This window comes from Marmota flaviventris, chromosome 9 (genome assembly GCF_047511675.1).
Source record: "Marmota flaviventris isolate mMarFla1 chromosome 9, mMarFla1.hap1, whole genome shotgun sequence".
Lineage (NCBI taxonomy): Eukaryota > Metazoa > Chordata > Mammalia > Rodentia > Sciuridae > Marmota > Marmota flaviventris.
In genome coordinates this window covers 56060331-56078751 of record NC_092506.1, presented here as the reverse complement: position 1 = coordinate 56078751, position 18421 = coordinate 56060331, and the positions used below count along the sequence as shown (strand labels likewise).

The 18421-nt window shown below is 70.5% G+C and overlaps 3 protein-coding genes across 3 annotated transcripts; all 3 read left to right on the top strand.

Moving 5' to 3' along the window:
- The first annotated feature begins 602 nt into the window (after nucleotides 1–602).
- Nucleotides 603–7486, top strand: LOC139706985 (spidroin-1-like). The gene is made up of 5 exons (XM_071616967.1): nucleotides 603–737; nucleotides 1229–1916; nucleotides 2918–3688; nucleotides 4690–5460; nucleotides 6462–7486. The coding sequence occupies exons 1-5, from the start codon at nucleotides 603–605 to the stop codon at nucleotides 7484–7486; spliced, it is 3390 nt and encodes a 1129-aa protein (XP_071473068.1).
- Nucleotides 7487–11231: 3745 nt separating this feature from the next.
- On the top strand, nucleotides 11232–15567 carry LOC139706984 (spidroin-1-like). Its single transcript, XM_071616966.1, has 4 exons — nucleotides 11232–11345; nucleotides 11836–12523; nucleotides 13518–14288; nucleotides 15284–15567. Exons 1-4 carry the CDS (start codon nucleotides 11232–11234, stop codon nucleotides 15565–15567), a joined length of 1857 nt encoding a protein of 618 aa, XP_071473067.1.
- Nucleotides 15568–15574: 7 nt separating this feature from the next.
- On the top strand, nucleotides 15575–17838 carry LOC139706983 (spidroin-1-like). Its single transcript, XM_071616965.1, has 2 exons — nucleotides 15575–16055; nucleotides 17054–17838. Exons 1-2 carry the CDS (start codon nucleotides 15575–15577, stop codon nucleotides 17836–17838), a joined length of 1266 nt encoding a protein of 421 aa, XP_071473066.1.
- Nucleotides 17839–18421: the final 583 nt, after the last annotated feature.

Genomic DNA, 18421 nt, shown 5'->3' with positions numbered 1-18421 from the left:
CGCGGGGAAATGGACGCAAGGCCCTCGTCCACTGCCAGGTGTCAGGGTTCGGGCAGCAAGGGGGCCCAGGCGAGGGGCAGGGCTGTGTTTCCCAGAGGGAGCCCGCAGGGCACACAGGCCAGACAGGTCCACTGCGCTGACCCAGGGGAACAGTTCCTCAGAAAGGGGTCGGGAACCAACAAGGGCCAAAGGAGGGCACCACCGTGTGGGGAGACACTGGGAACCGAGCCGGGGTGCGGGGAGAGCCCGGACCCAATCGAGGAGCCCAGGCTGGGGCCAAGCAGGGGACGGGCGGTTGCAGGCAGTGCAAGGATACACGGAGCGCCAGGGGCACAGAGGGGAGGCACAGGAGGGGGCCCAAGCAAGGGGCCTGAGACAATGGGACAGGGACAGTTTCCTCCAGAAGAGCGGCCTGGGCTCAAGCAAGGAGCCAGGCCATGGAAGGGGAGACCACGTGTGAAGGCCTGGCTGGACTCAAGGGAACGGACAGGGCCTGGGACTGGGGGGGGGGGGGGGGGGGCGAGGGGAGGGACTGGAGGGCTTGGCCCCTGTGAAGGTAGGCTCAAGGCCCAGGTCCACTGCCGGGGGTGGGGTCTCTGGGCATGGGGCGCGGTGCGCGGGGCGCGGGGCGCAGGGCGCAGGGCGCAGGGCGCAGGGCCTGGGGCGAGGGAGGGCAAAGGGACCAGGCAAAGGGGTCTGGCAGCGGCAGGGAACAAAGTAGGGCCGAGGGCGGGCAGGTACAGCGGTGGGAGCAGAAGGGTGGCAGAGGGGCGTGGGGCCGGGACCCAAGCAAGGAGCCCAGGCTAGGGACCTAGAGGGGGCGCCGTGCAAGGCCAAAGCAGAGAGGGGTCGGGGGCGTGCAGGCAGGCGGCACAAGGACAGGGCAGTGCGGGCAAGCCAAGGGGACCAGGAGGGCAGCCCAAGCAAGGGCCCCCGCTTTCAAAGCCCATGGGCGCGCTGAGCCACAAGGGCCAGCACAGGCTCAAGCCAGGAGCCAGGTCATGGGAGGCAGAGCCAGGGGCTGAGGGCTGGGGCAGGGGACTCAGGAGTGTGGACAGGGCCAGGCAGGGAAGGGGGGGTGGGACGGGCGGGGGGAACACGAGCTCGAGGCCCAGGTCTACGGCCGGCCAGCTGTTGGGGTTCAGGGTGCGGGACCGAGGGTCCAGGCAGGGCAAGGGGCCCAAGCGAGGGGCAGGCCTGTTTCCCAAAAGGCGCCCTGGCCCCGAAGGCAATCGGGGGACAGGGACCTGGCAGAGGGGGCCTGGCAAGGGACGGGGGCCTGGAGGAGGGCGACGACGGGAGGGCTCGGCGCAGTATCACAGTGGGGGCGGAGAGGGGTGAGAGCCAAGACCCAAGCAAGGAGCCCAGGCAGTGGACGGACGCGAGGGAGGACGACGGACAGGAGCCCCCCACCGACCGACCAACTGAAGGAATGATGGATCCACCTACCGACCGACCCACCCACCCCGGGAGCAAAGGAGCAGGAGGCCAGCGCCAGGGGAAAGCAGGGAAGGGGAGGAAGCGCGAGGATGAGGAGACAGCAGGCGGCGCAAGGGACACTGAGGGGAGTGCGGTAGGGGGCCCAAGCAAGGGGCCCCCAGCTCAGACAGGACGCCGCGACGCCCCGCGACGCCACGACACGCCCCGCCACGCCACCCCACGCGACATGAGGAACGCGGTCTGGGGCTCAGGGGAAAGCAGCGCGAAGGGTCGGGCTTGGGGAGGGCTGGGTTGGGGTGGGGGGCAGCCTGCAAGGCCAGAGGGCGGGGGCGGGGGTAGGGAGGGCGCTGCGCGGGGAAATGGACGCAAGGCCCTCGTCCACTGCCAGGTGTCAGGGTTCGGGCAGCAAGGGGGCCCAGGCGAGGGGCAGGGCTGTGTTTCCCAGAGGGAGCCCGCAGGGCGCACAGGCCAGACAGGTCCACTGCGCTGACCCAGGGGAACAGTTCCTCAGAAAGGGGTCGGGAACCAACAAGGGCCAAAGGAGGGCACCACCGTGTGGGGAGACACTGGGAACCGAGCCGGGGTGCGGGGAGAGCCCGGACCCAATCGAGGAGCCCAGGCTGGGGCCAAGCAGGGGACGGGCGGTTGCGGTTGCGGGCAGTGCAAGGATACACGGAGCGCCAGGGGCACAGAGGGGAGGCACAGGAGGGGGCCCAAGCAAGGGGCCTGAGACGACGGGACAGGGACAGTTTCCTCCAGAAGAGCGGCCTGGGCTCAAGCAAGGAGCCAGGCCATGGAAGGGGAGACCACGTGTGAAGGCCTGGCTGGACTCAAGGGAACGGACAGGGCCTGGGACTGGGGGGGGGGGGGCGAGGGGAGGGACTGGAGGGCTTGGCCCCTGTGAAGGTAGGCTCAAGGCCCAGGTCCACTGCCGGGGGTGGGGTCTCTGGGCATGGGGCGCGGGGCGCAGGGCGCAGGGCGCAGGGCCTGGGGCGAGGGAGGGCAAAGGGACCGGGCGGGCAAAGGGGTCTGGCAGCGGCAGGGAACAAAGTAGGGCCGAGAGCGGGCAGGTACAGCGGTGGGAGCAGAAGGGTGGCAGAGGGGCGTCGGGCCAGGACCCAAGCAAGGAGCCCAGGCTAGGGACCTAGAGGGGGCGCCGTGCAAGGCCAAAGCAGGGAGGGGTCGGGGCGTGCAGGCAGGCGGCACAAGGACAGGGCAGTGCGGGCAAGCCAAGGGGACCAGGAGGGCAGCCCAAGCAAGGGCCCCCGCTTTCAAAGCCCATGGGCGCGCTGAGCCACAAGGGCCAGCACAGGCTCAAGCCAGGAGCCAGGTCATGGGAGGCAGAGCCAGGGGCTGAGGGCTGGGGCAGGGGACTCAGGAGTGTGGACAGGGCCAGGCAGGGAAGGGGGGGTGGGACGGGCGGGGGGAACACGAGCTCGAGGCCCAGGTCTACGGCCGGCCAGCTGTTGGGGTTCAGGGTGCGGGACCGAGGGTCCAGGCAGGGCAAGGGGCCCAAGCGAGGGGCAGGCCTGTTTCCCAAAAGGCGCCCTGGCCCCGAAGGCAATCGGGGGACAGGGACCTGGCAGAGGGGGCCTGGCAAGGGACGGGGGCCTGGAGGAGGGCGACGACGGGAGGGCTCGGCGCAGTATCACAGTGGGGGCGGAGAGGGGTGAGAGCCAAGACCCAAGCAAGGAGCCCAGGCAGTGGACGGACGCGAGGGAGGACGACGGACAGGAGCCCCCCACCGACCGACCAACTGAAGGAATGATGGATCCACCTACCGACCGACCCACCCACCCCGGGAGCAAAGGAGCAGGAGGCCAGCGCCAGGGGAAAGCAGGGAAGGGGAGGAAGCGCGAGGATGAGGAGACAGCAGGCGGCGCAAGGGACACTGAGGGGAGTGCGGTAGGGGGCCCAAGCAAGGGGCCCCCAGCTCAGACAGGACGCCGCGACGCCCCGCGACGCCACGACACGCCCCGCCACGCCACCCCACGCGACATGAGGAACGCGGTCTGGGGCTCAGGGGAAAGCAGCGCGAAGGGTCGGGCTTGGGGAGGGCTGGGTTGGGGTGGGGGGCAGCCTGCAAGGCCAGAGGGCGGGGGCGGGGGTAGGGAGGGCGCTGCGCGGGGAAATGGACGCAAGGCCCTCGTCCACTGCCAGGTGTCAGGGTTCGGGCAGCAAGGGGGCCCAGGCGAGGGGCAGGGCTGTGTTTCCCAGAGGGAGCCCGCAGGGCGCACAGGCCAGACAGGTCCACTGCGCTGACCCAGGGGAACAGTTCCTCAGAAAGGGGTCGGGAACCAACAAGGGCCAAAGGAGGGCACCACCGTGTGGGGAGACACTGGGAACCGAGCCGGGGTGCGGGGAGAGCCCGGACCCAATCGAGGAGCCCAGGCTGGGGCCAAGCAGGGGACGGGCGGTTGCGGTTGCGGGCAGTGCAAGGATACACGGAGCGCCAGGGGCACAGAGGGGAGGCACAGGAGGGGGCCCAAGCAAGGGGCCTGAGACGACGGGACAGGGACAGTTTCCTCCAGAAGAGCGGCCTGGGCTCAAGCAAGGAGCCAGGCCATGGAAGGGGAGACCACGTGTGAAGGCCTGGCTGGACTCAAGGGAACGGACAGGGCCTGGGACTGGGGGGGGGGGGGCGAGGGGAGGGACTGGAGGGCTTGGCCCCTGTGAAGGTAGGCTCAAGGCCCAGGTCCACTGCCGGGGGTGGGGTCTCTGGGCATGGGGCGCGGGGCGCAGGGCGCAGGGCGCAGGGCCTGGGGCGAGGGAGGGCAAAGGGACCGGGCGGGCAAAGGGGTCTGGCAGCGGCAGGGAACAAAGTAGGGCCGAGAGCGGGCAGGTACAGCGGTGGGAGCAGAAGGGTGGCAGAGGGGCGTCGGGCCAGGACCCAAGCAAGGAGCCCAGGCTAGGGACCTAGAGGGGGCGCCGTGCAAGGCCAAAGCAGGGAGGGGTCGGGGCGTGCAGGCAGGCGGCACAAGGACAGGGCAGTGCGGGCAAGCCAAGGGGACCAGGAGGGCAGCCCAAGCAAGGGCCCCCGCTTTCAAAGCCCATGGGCGCGCTGAGCCACAAGGGCCAGCACAGGCTCAAGCCAGGAGCCAGGTCATGGGAGGCAGAGCCAGGGGCTGAGGGCTGGGGCAGGGGACTCAGGAGTGTGGACAGGGCCAGGCAGGGAAGGGGGGGTGGGACGGGCGGGGGGAACACGAGCTCGAGGCCCAGGTCTACGGCCGGCCAGCTGTTGGGGTTCAGGGTGCGGGACCGAGGGTCCAGGCAGGGCAAGGGGCCCAAGCGAGGGGCAGGCCTGTTTCCCAAAAGGCGCCCTGGCCCCGAAGGCAATCGGGGGACAGGGACCTGGCAGAGGGGGCCTGGCAAGGGACGGGGGCCTGGAGGAGGGCGACGACGGGAGGGCTCGGCGCAGTATCACAGTGGGGGCGGAGAGGGGTGAGAGCCAAGACCCAAGCAAGGAGCCCAGGCAGTGGACGGACGCGAGGGAGGACGACGGACAGGAGCCCCCCACCGACCGACCAACTGAAGGAATGATGGATCCACCTACCGACCGACCCACCCACCCCGGGAGCAAAGGAGCAGGAGGCCAGCGCCAGGGGAAAGCAGGGAAGGGGAGGAAGCGCGAGGATGAGGAGACAGCAGGCGGCGCAAGGGACACTGAGGGGAGTGCGGTAGGGGGCCCAAGCAAGGGGCCCCCAGCTCAGACAGGACGCCGCGACGCCCCGCGACGCCACGACACGCCCCGCCACGCCACCCCACGCGACATGAGGAACGCGGTCTGGGGCTCAGGGGAAAGCAGCGCGAAGGGTCGGGCTTGGGGAGGGCTGGGTTGGGGTGGGGGGCAGCCTGCAAGGCCAGAGGGCGGGGGCGGGGGTAGGGAGGGCGCTGCGCGGGGAAATGGACGCAAGGCCCTCGTCCACTGCCAGGTGTCAGGGTTCGGGCAGCAAGGGGGCCCAGGCGAGGGGCAGGGCTGTGTTTCCCAGAGGGAGCCCGCAGGGCGCACAGGCCAGACAGGTCCACTGCGCTGACCCAGGGGAACAGTTCCTCAGAAAGGGGTCGGGAACCAACAAGGGCCAAAGGAGGGCACCACCGTGTGGGGAGACACTGGGAACCGAGCCGGGGTGCGGGGAGAGCCCGGACCCAATCGAGGAGCCCAGGCTGGGGCCAAGCAGGGGACGGGCGGTTGCGGTTGCGGGCAGTGCAAGGATACACGGAGCGCCAGGGGCACAGAGGGGAGGCACAGGAGGGGGCCCAAGCAAGGGGCCTGAGACGACGGGACAGGGACAGTTTCCTCCAGAAGAGCGGCCTGGGCTCAAGCAAGGAGCCAGGCCATGGAAGGGGAGACCACGTGTGAAGGCCTGGCTGGACTCAAGGGAACGGACAGGGCCTGGGACTGGGGGGGGGGGGGCGAGGGGAGGGACTGGAGGGCTTGGCCCCTGTGAAGGTAGGCTCAAGGCCCAGGTCCACTGCCGGGGGTGGGGTCTCTGGGCATGGGGCGCGGGGCGCAGGGCGCAGGGCGCAGGGCCTGGGGCGAGGGAGGGCAAAGGGACCGGGCGGGCAAAGGGGTCTGGCAGCGGCAGGGAACAAAGTAGGGCCGAGAGCGGGCAGGTACAGCGGTGGGAGCAGAAGGGTGGCAGAGGGGCGTCGGGCCAGGACCCAAGCAAGGAGCCCAGGCTAGGGACCTAGAGGGGGCGCCGTGCAAGGCCAAAGCAGGGAGGGGTCGGGGCGTGCAGGCAGGCGGCACAAGGACAGGGCAGTGCGGGCAAGCCAAGGGGACCAGGAGGGCAGCCCAAGCAAGGGCCCCCGCTTTCAAAGCCCATGGGCGCGCTGAGCCACAAGGGCCAGCACAGGCTCAAGCCAGGAGCCAGGTCATGGGAGGCAGAGCCAGGGGCTGAGGGCTGGGGCAGGGGACTCAGGAGTGTGGACAGGGCCAGGCAGGGAAGGGGGGGTGGGACGGGCGGGGGGAACACGAGCTCGAGGCCCAGGTCTACGGCCGGCCAGCTGTTGGGGTTCAGGGTGCGGGACCGAGGGTCCAGGCAGGGCAAGGGGCCCAAGCGAGGGGCAGGCCTGTTTCCCAAAAGGCGCCCTGGCCCCGAAGGCAATCGGGGGACAGGGACCTGGCAGAGGGGGCCTGGCAAGGGACGGGGGCCTGGAGGAGGGCGGCGACGGGAGGGCTCGGCGCAGTATCACAGTGGGGGCGGAGAGGGGTGAGAGCCAAGACCCAAGCAAGGAGCCCAGGCAGTGGACGGACGCGAGGGAGGACGACGGACAGGAGCCCCCCACCGACCGACCAACTGAAGGAATGATGGATCCACCTACCGACCGACCCACCCACCCCGGGAGCAAAGGAGCAGGAGGCCAGCGCCAGGGGAAAGCAGGGAAGGGGAGGAAGCGCGAGGATGAGGAGACAGCAGGCGGCGCAAGGGACACTGAGGGGAGTGCGGTAGGGGGCCCAAGCAAGGGGCCCCCAGCTCAGACAGGACGCCGCGACGCCCCGCGACGCCACGACACGCCCCGCCACGCCACCCCACGCGACATGACGAACGCGGTCTGGGGCTCAGGGAAAGCAGCGCGAAGGGTCGGGCTTGGGGAGGGCTGGGTTGGGGTGGGGGGCAGCCTGCAAGGCCAGAGGGCGGGGGCGGGGGTAGGGAGGGCGCTGCGCGGGGAAATGGACGCAAGGCCCTCGTCCACTGCCAGGTGTCAGGGTTCGGGCAGCAAGGGGGCCCAGGCGAGGGGCAGGGCTGTGTTTCCCAGAGGGAGCCCGCAGGGCGCACAGGCCAGACAGGTCCACTGCGCTGACCCAGGGGAACAGTTCCTCAGAAAGGGGTCGGGAACCAACAAGGGCCAAAGGAGGGCACCACCGTGTGGGGAGACACTGGGAACCGAGCCGGGGTGCGGGGGAGAGCCCGGACCCAATCGAGGAGCCCAGGCTGGGGCCAAGCAGGGGACGGGCGGTTGCGGTTGCGGGCAGTGCAAGGATACACGGAGCGCCAGGGGCACAGAGGGGAGGCACAGGAGGGGGCCCAAGCAAGGGGCCTGAGACGACGGGACAGGACAGTTTCCTCCAGAAGAGCGGCCTGGCTCAAGCAAGGAGCCAGGCCATGGAAGGGGAGACCACGTGTGAAGGCCTGGCTGGACTCAAGGGAACGGACAGGGCCTGGGACTGGGGGGGGGGGGGCGAGGGGAGGGACTGGAGGGCTTGGCCCCTGTGAAGGTAGGCTCAAGGCCCAGGTCCACTGCCGGGGTGGGGTCTCTGGGCATGGGGCGCGGGGCGCAGGGCGCAGGGCGCAGGGCCTGGGGCGAGGGAGGGCAAAGGGACCGGGCAAAGGGGTCTGGCAGCGGCAGGGAACAAAGTAGGGCCGAGAGCGGGCAGGTACAGCGGTGGGAGCAGAAGGGTGGCAGAGGGGCGTGGGGCCGGGACCCAAGCAAGGAGCCCAGGCTAGGGACCTAGAGGGGGCGCCGTGCAAGGCCAAAGCAGGGAGGGGTCGGGGGCGTGCAGGCAGGCGGCACAAGGACAGGGCAGTGCGGGCAAGCCAAGGGGACCAGGAGGGCAGCCCAAGCAAGGGCCCCCGCTTTCAAAGCCCATGGGCGCGCTGAGCCACAAGGGCCAGCACAGGCTCAAGCCAGGAGCCAGGTCATGGGAGGCAGAGCCAGGGGCTGAGGGCTGGGGCAGGGGACTCAGGAGTGTGGACAGGGCCAGGCAGGGAAGGGGGGGTGGGACGGGCGGGGGGAACATGAGCTCGAGGCCCAGGTCTACGGCCGGCCAGCTGTTGGGGTTCAGGGTGCGGGACCGAGGGTCCAGGCAGGGCAAGGGGCCCAAGCGAGGGGCAGGCCTGTTTCCCAAAAGGCGCCCTGGCCCCGAAGGCAATCGGGGGACAGGGACCTGGCAGAGGGGGCCTGGCAAGGGACGGGGGCCTGGAGGAGGGCGACGACGGGAGGGCTCGGCGCAGTATCACAGTGGGGGCGGAGAGGGGTGAGAGCCAAGACCCAAGCAAGGAGCCCAGGCAGTGGACGGACGCGAGGGAGGACGACGGACAGGAGCCCCCACCGACCGACCAACTGAAGGAATGATGGATCCACCTACCGACCGACCCACCCACCCCGGGAGCAAAGGAGCAGGAGGCCAGCGCAGGGGAAAGCAGGGAAGGGGAGGAAGCGCGAGGATGAGGAGACAGCAGGCGGCGCAAGGGACACTGAGGGGAGTGCGGTAGGGGGCCCAAGCAAGGGGCCCCCAGCTCAGACAGGACGCCGCGACGCCCCGCGACGCCACGACACGCCCCGCCACGCCACCCCACGCGACATGAGGAACGCGGTCTGGGGCTCAGGGGAAAGCAGCGCGAAGGGTCGGGCTTGGGGAGGGCTGGGTTGGGGTGGGGGGCAGCCTGCAAGGCCAGAGGGCGGGGGCGGGGGTAGGGAGGGCGCTGCGCGGGGAAATGGACGCAAGGCCCTCGTCCACTGCCAGGTGTCAGGGTTCGGGCAGCAAGGGGGCCCAGGCGAGGGGCAGGGCTGTGTTTCCCAGAGGGAGCCCGCAGGGCGCACAGGCCAGACAGGTCCACTGCGCTGACCCAGGGGAACAGTTCCTCAGAAAGGGGTCGGGAACCAACAAGGGCCAAAGGAGGGCACCACCGTGTGGGGAGACACTGGGAACCGAGCCGGGGTGCGGGGAGAGCCCGGACCCAATCGAGGAGCCCAGGCTGGGGCCAAGCAGGGGACGGGCGGTTGCGGGCAGTGCAAGGATACACGGAGCGCCAGGGGCACAGAGGGGAGGCACAGGAGGGGGCCCAAGCAAGGGGCCTGAGACGACGGGACAGGGACAGTTTCCTCCAGAAGAGCGGCCTGGGCTCAAGCAAGGAGCCAGGCCATGGAAGGGGAGACCACGTGTGAAGGCCTGGCTGGACTCAAGGGAACGGACAGGGCCTGGGACTGGGGGGGGGGGGGCGAGGGGAGGGACTGGAGGGCTTGGCCCCTGTGAAGGTAGGCTCAAGGCCCAGGTCCACTGCCGGGGGTGGGGTCTCTGGGCATGGGGCGCGGGGCGCAGGGCGCAGGGCGCAGGGCCTGGGGCGAGGGAGGGCAAAGGGACCGGGCGGGCAAAGGGGTCTGGCAGCGGCAGGGAACAAAGTAGGGCCGAGAGCGGGCAGGTACAGCGGTGGGAGCAGAAGGGTGGCAGAGGGGCGTGGGGCCGGGACCCAAGCAAGGAGCCCAGGCTAGGGACCTAGAGGGGGCGCCGTGCAAGGCCAAAGCAGGGAGGGGTCGGGGGCGTGCAGGCAGGCGGCACAAGGACAGGGCAGTGCGGGCAAGCCAAGGGGACCAGGAGGGCAGCCCAAGCAAGGGCCCCCGCTTTCAAAGCCCATGGGCGCGCTGAGCCACAAGGGCCAGCACAGGCTCAAGCCAGGAGCCAGGTCATGGGAGGCAGAGCCAGGGGCTGAGGGCTGGGGCAGGGGACTCAGGAGTGTGGACAGGGCCAGGCAGGGAAGGGGGGGTGGGACGGGCGGGGGAACACGAGCTCGAGGCCCAGGTCTACGGCCGGCCAGCTGTTGGGGTTCAGGGTGCGGGACCGAGGGTCCAGGCAGGGCAAGGGGCCCAAGCGAGGGGCAGGCCTGTTTCCCAAAAGGCGCCCTGGCCCCGAAGGCAATCGGGGGACAGGGACCTGGCAGAGGGGGCCTGGCAAGGGACGGGGGCCTGGAGGAGGGCGACGACGGGAGGGCTCGGCGCAGTATCACAGTGGGGGCGGAGAGGGGTGAGAGCCAAGACCCAAGCAAGGAGCCCAGGCAGTGGACGGACGCGAGGGAGGACGACGGACAGGAGCCCCCCACCGACCGACCAACTGAAGGAATGATGGATCCACCTACCGACCGACCCACCCACCCCGGGAGCAAAGGAGCAGGAGGCCAGCGCCAGGGGAAAGCAGGGAAGGGGAGGAAGCGCGAGGATGAGGAGACAGCAGGCGGCGCAAGGGACACTGAGGGGAGTGCGGTAGGGGGCCCAAGCAAGGGGCCCCCAGCTCAGACAGGACGCCGCGACGCCCCGCGACGCCACGACACGCCCCGCCACGCCACCCCACGCGACATGAGGAACGCGGTCTGGGGCTCAGGGGAAAGCAGCGCGAAGGGTCGGGCTTGGGGAGGGCTGGGTTGGGGTGGGGGGCAGCCTGCAAGGCCAGAGGGCGGGGGCGGGGGTAGGGAGGGCGCTGCGCGGGGAAATGGACGCAAGGCCCTCGTCCACTGCCAGGTGTCAGGGTTCGGGCAGCAAGGGGGCCCAGGCGAGGGGCAGGGCTGTGTTTCCCAGAGGGAGCCCGCAGGGCGCACAGGCCAGACAGGTCCACTGCGCTGACCCAGGGGAACAGTTCCTCAGAAAGGGGTCGGGAACCAACAAGGGCCAAAGGAGGGCACCACCGTGTGGGGAGACACTGGGAACCGAGCCGGGGTGCGGGGAGAGCCCGGACCCAATCGAGGAGCCCAGGCTGGGGCCAAGCAGGGGACGGGCGGTTGCGGGCAGTGCAAGGATACACGGAGCGCCAGGGGCACAGAGGGGAGGCACAGGAGGGGGCCCAAGCAAGGGGCCTGAGACGACGGGACAGGGACAGTTTCCTCCAGAAGAGCGGCCTGGGCTCAAGCAAGGAGCCAGGCCATGGAAGGGGGAGACCACGTGTGAAGGCCTGGCTGGACTCAAGGGAACGGACAGGGCCTGGGACTGGGGGGGGGGGCGAGGGGAGGGACTGGAGGGCTTGGCCCCTGTGAAGGTAGGCTCAAGGCCCAGGTCCACAGCCGGGGGTGGGGTCTCTGGGCATGGGGCGCGGGGCGCAGGGCGCAGGGCGCAGGGCCTGGGGCGAGGGAGGGCAAAGGGACCGGGCAAAGGGGTCTGGCAGCGGCAGGGAACAAAGTAGGGCCGAGAGCGGGCAGGTACAGCGGTGGGAGCAGAAGGGTGGCAGAGGGGCGTCGGGCCAGGACCCAAGCAAGGAGCCCAGGCTAGGGACCTAGAGGGGGCGCCGTGCAAGGCCAAAGCAGGGAGGGGTCGGGGCGTGCAGGCAGGCGGCACAAGGACAGGGCAGTGCGGGCAAGCCAAGGGGACCAGGAGGGCAGCCCAAGCAAGGGCCCCCGCTTTCAAAGCCCATGGGCGCGCTGAGCCACAAGGGCCAGCACAGGCTCAAGCCAGGAGCCAGGTCATGGGAGGCAGAGCCAGGGGCTGAGGGCTGGGGCAGGGGACTCAGGAGTGTGGACAGGGCCAGGCAGGGAAGGGGGGGTGGGACGGGCGGGGGGAACACGAGCTCGAGGCCCAGGTCTACGGCCGGCCAGCTGTTGGGGTTCAGGGTGCGGGACCGAGGGTCCAGGCAGGGCAAGGGGCCCAAGCGAGGGGCAGGCCTGTTTCCCAAAAGGCGCCCTGGCCCCGAAGGCAATCGGGGGACAGGGACCTGGCAGAGGGGGCCTGGCAAGGGACGGGGGCCTGGAGGAGGGCGACGACGGGAGGGCTCGGCGCAGTATCACAGTGGGGGCGGAGAGGGGTGAGAGCCAAGACCCAAGCAAGGAGCCCAGGCAGTGGACGGACGCGAGGGAGGACGACGGACAGGAGCCCCCCACCGACCGACCAACTGAAGGAATGATGGATCCACCTACCGACCGACCCACCCACCCCGGGAGCAAAGGAGCAGGAGGCCAGCGCCAGGGGAAAGCAGGGAAGGGGAGGAAGCGCGAGGATGAGGAGACAGCAGGCGGCGCAAGGGACACTGAGGGGAGTGCGGTAGGGGGCCCAAGCAAGGGGCCCCCAGCTCAGACAGGACGCCGCGACGCCCCGCGACGCCACGACACGCCCCGCCACGCCACCCCACGCGACATGAGGAACGCGGTCTGGGGCTCAGGGGAAAGCAGCGCGAAGGGTCGGGCTTGGGGAGGGCTGGGTTGGGGTGGGGGGCAGCCTGCAAGGCCAGAGGGCGGGGGCGGGGGTAGGGAGGGCGCTGCGCGGGGAAATGGACGCAAGGCCCTCGTCCACTGCCAGGTGTCAGGGTTCGGGCAGCAAGGGGGCCCAGGCGAGGGGCAGGGCTGTGTTTCCCAGAGGGAGCCCGCAGGGCGCACAGGCCAGACAGGTCCACTGCGCTGACCCAGGGGAACAGTTCCTCAGAAAGGGGTCGGGAACCAACAAGGGCCAAAGGAGGGCACCACCGTGTGGGGAGACACTGGGAACCGAGCCGGGGTGCGGGGAGAGCCCGGACCCAATCGAGGAGCCCAGGCTGGGGCCAAGCAGGGGACGGGCGGTTGCGGGCAGTGCAAGGATACACGGAGCGCCAGGGGCACAGAGGGGAGGCACAGGAGGGGGCCCAAGCAAGGGGCCTGAGACGACGGGACAGGGACAGTTTCCTCCAGAAGAGCGGCCTGGGCTCAAGCAAGGAGCCAGGCCATGGAAGGGGAGACCACGTGTGAAGGCCTGGCTGGACTCAAGGGAACGGACAGGGCCTGGGACTGGGGGGGGGGGCGAGGGGAGGGACTGGAGGGCTTGGCCCCTGTGAAGGTAGGCTCAAGGCCCAGGTCCACTGCCGGGGGTGGGGTCTCTGGGCATGGGGCGCGGGGCGCAGGGCGCAGGGCGCAGGGCCTGGGGCGAGGGAGGGCAAAGGGACCGGGCGGGCAAAGGGGTCTGGCAGCGGCAGGGAACAAAGTAGGGCCGAGAGCGGGCAGGTACAGCGGTGGGAGCAGAAGGGTGGCAGAGGGGCGTGGGGCCAGGACCCAAGCAAGGAGCCCAGGCTAGGGACCTAGAGGGGGCGCCGTGCAAGGCCAAAGCAGGGAGGGGTCGGGGGCGTGCAGGCAGGCGGCACAAGGACAGGGCAGTGCGGGCAAGCCAAGGGGACCAGGAGGGCAGCCCAAGCAAGGGCCCCCGCTTTCAAAGCCCATGGGCGCGCTGAGCCACAAGGGCCAGCACAGGCTCAAGCCAGGAGCCAGGTCATGGGAGGCAGAGCCAGGGGCTGAGGGCTGGGGCAGGGGACTCAGGAGTGTGGACAGGGCCAGGCAGGGAAGGGGGGGTGGGACGGGCGGGGGGAACACGAGCTCGAGGCCCAGGTCTACGGCCGGCCAGCTGTTGGGGTTCAGGGTGCGGGACCGAGGGTCCAGGCAGGGCAAGGGGCCCAAGCGAGGGGCAGGCCTGTTTCCCAAAAGGCGCCCTGGCCCCGAAGGCAATCGGGGGACAGGGACCTGGCAGAGGGGGCCTGGCAAGGGACGGGGGCCTGGAGGAGGGCGACGACGGGAGGGCTCGGCGCAGTATCACAGTGGGGGCGGAGAGGGGTGAGAGCCAAGACCCAAGCAAGGAGCCCAGGCAGTGGACGGACGCGAGGGAGGACGACGGACAGGAGCCCCCCACCGACCGACCAACTGAAGGAATGATGGATCCACCTACCGACCGACCCACCCACCCCGGGAGCAAAGGAGCAGGAGGCCAGCGCCAGGGGAAAGCAGGGAAGGGGAGGAAGCGCGAGGATGAGGAGACAGCAGGCGGCGCAAGGGACACTGAGGGGAGTGCGGTAGGGGGCCCAAGCAAGGGGCCCCCAGCTCAGACAGGACGCCGCGACGCCCCGCGACGCCACGACACGCCCCGCCACGCCACCCCACGCGACATGAGGAACGCGGTCTGGGGCTCAGGGGAAAGCAGCGCGAAGGGTCGGGCTTGGGGAGGGCTGGGTTGGGGTGGGGGGCAGCCTGCAAGGCCAGAGGGCGGGGGCGGGGGTAGGGAGGGCGCTGCGCGGGGAAATGGACGCAAGGCCCTCGTCCACTGCCAGGTGTCAGGGTTCGGGCAGCAAGGGGGCCCAGGCGAGGGGCAGGGCTGTGTTTCCCAGAGGGAGCCCGCAGGGCGCACAGGCCAGACAGGTCCACTGCGCTGACCCAGGGGAACAGTTCCTCAGAAAGGGGTCGGGAACCAACAAGGGCCAAAGGAGGGCACCACCGTGTGGGAGACACTGGGAACCGAGCCGGGGTGCGGGGAGAGCCCGGACCCAATCGAGGAGCCCAGGCTGGGGCCAAGCAGGGGACGGGCGGTTGCGGGCAGTGCAAGGATACACGGAGCGCCAGGGGCACAGAGGGGAGGCACAGGAGGGGGCCCAAGCAAGGGGCCTGAGACGACGGGACAGGGACAGTTTCCTCCAGAAGAGCGGCCTGGGCTCAAGCAAGGAGCCAGGCCATGGAAGGGGAGACCACGTGTGAAGGCCTGGCTGGACTCAAGGGAACAGACAGGGCCTGGGACTGGGGGGGGGGGGGCGAGGGGAGGGACTGGAGGGCTTGGCCCCTGTGAAGGTAGGCTCAAGGCCCAGGTCCACTGCCGGGGGTGGGGTCTCTGGGCATGGGGCGCGGGGCGCAGGGCGCAGGGCGCAGGGCCTGGGGCGAGGGAGGGCAAAGGGACCGGGCGGGCAAAGGGGTCTGGCAGCGGCAGGGAACAAAGTAGGGCCGAGAGCGGGCAGGTACAGCGGTGGGAGCAGAAGGGTGGCAGAGGGGCGTGGGGCCAGGACCCAAGCAAGGAGCCCAGGCTAGGGACCTAGAGGGGGCGCCGTGCAAGGCCAAAGCAGGGAGGGGTCGGGGGCGTGCAGGCAGGCGGCACAAGGACAGGGCAGTGCGGGCAAGCCAAGGGGACCAGGAGGGCAGCCCAAGCAAGGGCCCCCGCTTTCAAAGCCCATGGGCGCGCTGAGCCACAAGGGCCAGCACAGGCTCAAGCCAGGAGCCAGGTCATGGGAGGCAGAGCCAGGGGCTGAGGGCTGGGGCAGGGGACTCAGGAGTGTGGACAGGGCCAGGCAGGGAAGGGGGGGTGGGACGGGCGGGGGGAACACGAGCTCGAGGCCCAGGTCTACGGCCGGCCAGCTGTTGGGGTTCAGGGTGCGGGACCGAGGGTCCAGGCAGGGCAAGGGGCCCAAGCGAGGGGCAGGCCTGTTTCCCAAAAGGCGCCCTGGCCCCGAAGGCAATCGGGGGACAGGGACCTGGCAGAGGGGGCCTGGCAAGGGACGGGGGCCTGGAGGAGGGCGACGACGGGAGGGCTCGGCGCAGTATCACAGTGGGGGCGGAGAGGGGTGAGAGCCAAGACCCAAGCAAGGAGCCCAGGCAGTGGACGGACGCGAGGGAGGACGACGGACAGGAGCCCCCCCACCGACCGACCAACTGAAGGAATGATGGATCCACCTACCGACCGACCCACCCACCCCGGGAGCAAAGGAGCAGGAGGCCAGCGCCAGGGGAAAGCAGGGAAGGGGAGGAAGCGCGAGGATGAGGAGACAGCAGGCGGCGCAAGGGACACTGAGGGGAGTGCGGTAGGGGGCCCAAGCAAGGGGCCCCCAGCTCAGACAGGACGCCGCGACGCCCCGCGACGCCACGACACGCCCCGCCACGCCACCCCACGCGACATGAGGAACGCGGTCTGGGGCTCAGGGGAAAGCAGCGCGAAGGGTCGGGCTTGGGGAGGGCTGGGTTGGGGTGGGGGGCAGCCTGCAAGGCCAGAGGGCGGGGGCGGGGGTAGGGAGGGCGCTGCGCGGGGAAATGGACGCAAGGCCCTCGTCCACTGCCAGGTGTCAGGGTTCGGGCAGCAAGGGGGCCCAGGCGAGGGGCAGGGCTGTGTTTCCCAGAGGGAGCCCGCAGGGCGCACAGGCCAGACAGGTCCACTGCGCTGACCCAGGGGAACAGTTCCTCAGAAAGGGGTCGGGAACCAACAAGGGCCAAAGGAGGGCACCACCGTGTGGGGAGACACTGGGAACCGAGCCGGGGTGCGGGGAGAGCCCGGACCCAATCGAGGAGCCCAGGCTGGGGCCAAGCAGGGGACGGGCGGTTGCGGGCAGTGCAAGGATACACGGAGCGCCAGGGGCACAGAGGGGAGGCACAGGAGGGGGCCCAAGCAAGGGGCCTGAGACGACGGGACAGGGACAGTTTCCTCCAGAAGAGCGGCCTGGGCTCAAGCAAGGAGCCAGGCCATGGAAGGGGAGACCACGTGTGAAGGCCTGGCTGGACTCAAGGGAACGGACAGGGCCTGGGACTGGGGGGGGGGGGGGGGCGAGGGGAGGGACTGGAGGGCTTGGCCCCTGTGAAGGTAGGCTCAAGGCCCAGGTCCACTGCCGGGGGTGGGGTCTCTGGGCATGGGGCGCGGGGCGCAGGGCGCAGGGCGCAGGGCCTGGGGCGAGGGAGGGCAAAGGGACCGGGCGGGCAAAGGGGTCTGGCAGCGGCAGGGAACAAAGTAGGGCCGAGAGCGGGCAGGTACAGCGGTGGGAGCAGAAGGGTGGCAGAGGGGCGTCGGGCCAGGACCCAAGCAAGGAGCCCAGGCTAGGGACCTAGAGGGGGCGCCGTGCAAGGCCAAAGCAGGGAGGGGTCGGGGCGTGCAGGCAGGCGGCACAAGGACAGGGCAGTGCGGGCAAGCCAAGGGGACCAGGAGGGCAGCCCAAGCAAGGGCCCCCGCTTTCAAAGCCCATGGGCGCGCTGAGCCACAAGGGCCAGCACAGGCTCAAGCCAGGAGCCAGGTCATGGGAGGCAGAGCCAGGGGCTGAGGGCTGGGGCAGGGGACTCAGGAGTGTGGACAGGGCCAGGCAGGGAAGGGGGGGTGGGACGGGCGGGGGGAACACGAGCTCGAGGCCCAGGTCTACGGCCGGCCAGCTGTTGGGGTTCAGGGTGCGGGACCGAGGGTCCAGGCAGGGCAAGGGGCCCAAGCGAGGGGCAGGCCTGTTTCCCAAAAGGCGCCCTGGCCCCGAAGGCAATCGGGGGACAGGGACCTGGCAGAGGGGGCCTGGCAAGGGACGGGGGCCTGGAGGAGGGCGGCGACGGGAGGGCTCGGCGCAGTATCACAGTGGGGGCGGAGAGGGGTGAGAGCCAAGACCCAAGCAAGGAGCCCAGGCAGTGGACGGACGCGAGGGAGGACGACGGACAGGAGCCCCCCACCGACCGACCAACTGAAGGAATGATGGATCCACCTACCGACCGACCCACCCACCCCGGGAGCAAAGGAGCAGGAGGCCAGCGCCAGGGGAAAGCAGGGAAGGGGAGGAAGCGCGAGGATGAGGAGACAGCAGGCGGCGCAAGGGACACTGAGGGGAGTGCGGTAGGGGGCCCAAGCAAGGGGCCCCCAGCTCAGACAGGACGCCGCGACGCCCCGCGACGCCACGACACGCCCCGCCACGCCACCCCACGCGACATGAGGAACGCGGTCTGGGGCTCAGGGGAAAGCAGCGCGAAGGGTCGGGCTTGGGGAGGGCTGGGTTGGGGTGGGGGGCAGCCTGCAAGGCCAGAGGGCGGGGGCGGGGGTAGGGAGGGCGCTGCGCGGGGAAATGGACGCAAGGCCCTCGTCCACTGCCAGGTGTCAGGGTTCGGGCAGCAAGGGGGCCCAGGCGAGGGGCAGGGCTGTGTTTCCCAGAGGGAGCCCGCAGGGCGCACAGGCCAGACAGGTCCACTGCGCTGACCCAGGGGAACAGTTCCTCAGAAAGGGGTCGGGAACCAACAAGGGCCAAAGGAGGGCACCACCGTGTGGGGAGACACTGGGAACCGAGCCGGGGTGCGGGGAGAGCCCGGACCCAATCGAGGAGCCCAGGCTGGGGCCAAGCAGGGACGGGCGGTTGCGGGCAGTGCAAGGATACACGGAGCGCCAGGGGCACAGAGGGGAGGCACAGGAGGGGGCCCAAGCAAGGGGCCTGAGACGACGGGACAGGGACAGTTTCCTCCAGAAGAGCGGCCTGGGCTCAAGCAAGGAGCCAGGCCATGGAAGGGGAGACCACGTGTGAAGGCCTGGCTGGACTCAAGGGAACGGACAGGGCCTGGGACTGGGGGGGGGGCGAGGGGAGGGACTGGAGGGCTTGGCCCCTGTGAAGGTAGGCTCAAGGCCCAGGTCCACAGCCGGGGGTGGGGTCTCTGGGCATGGGGCGCGGGGCGCAGGGCGCAGGGCGCAGGGCCTGGGGCGAGGGAGGGCAAAGGGACCGGGCAAAGGGGTCTGGCAGCGGCAGGGAACAAAGTAGGGCCGAGAGCGGGCAGGTACAGCGGTGGGAGCA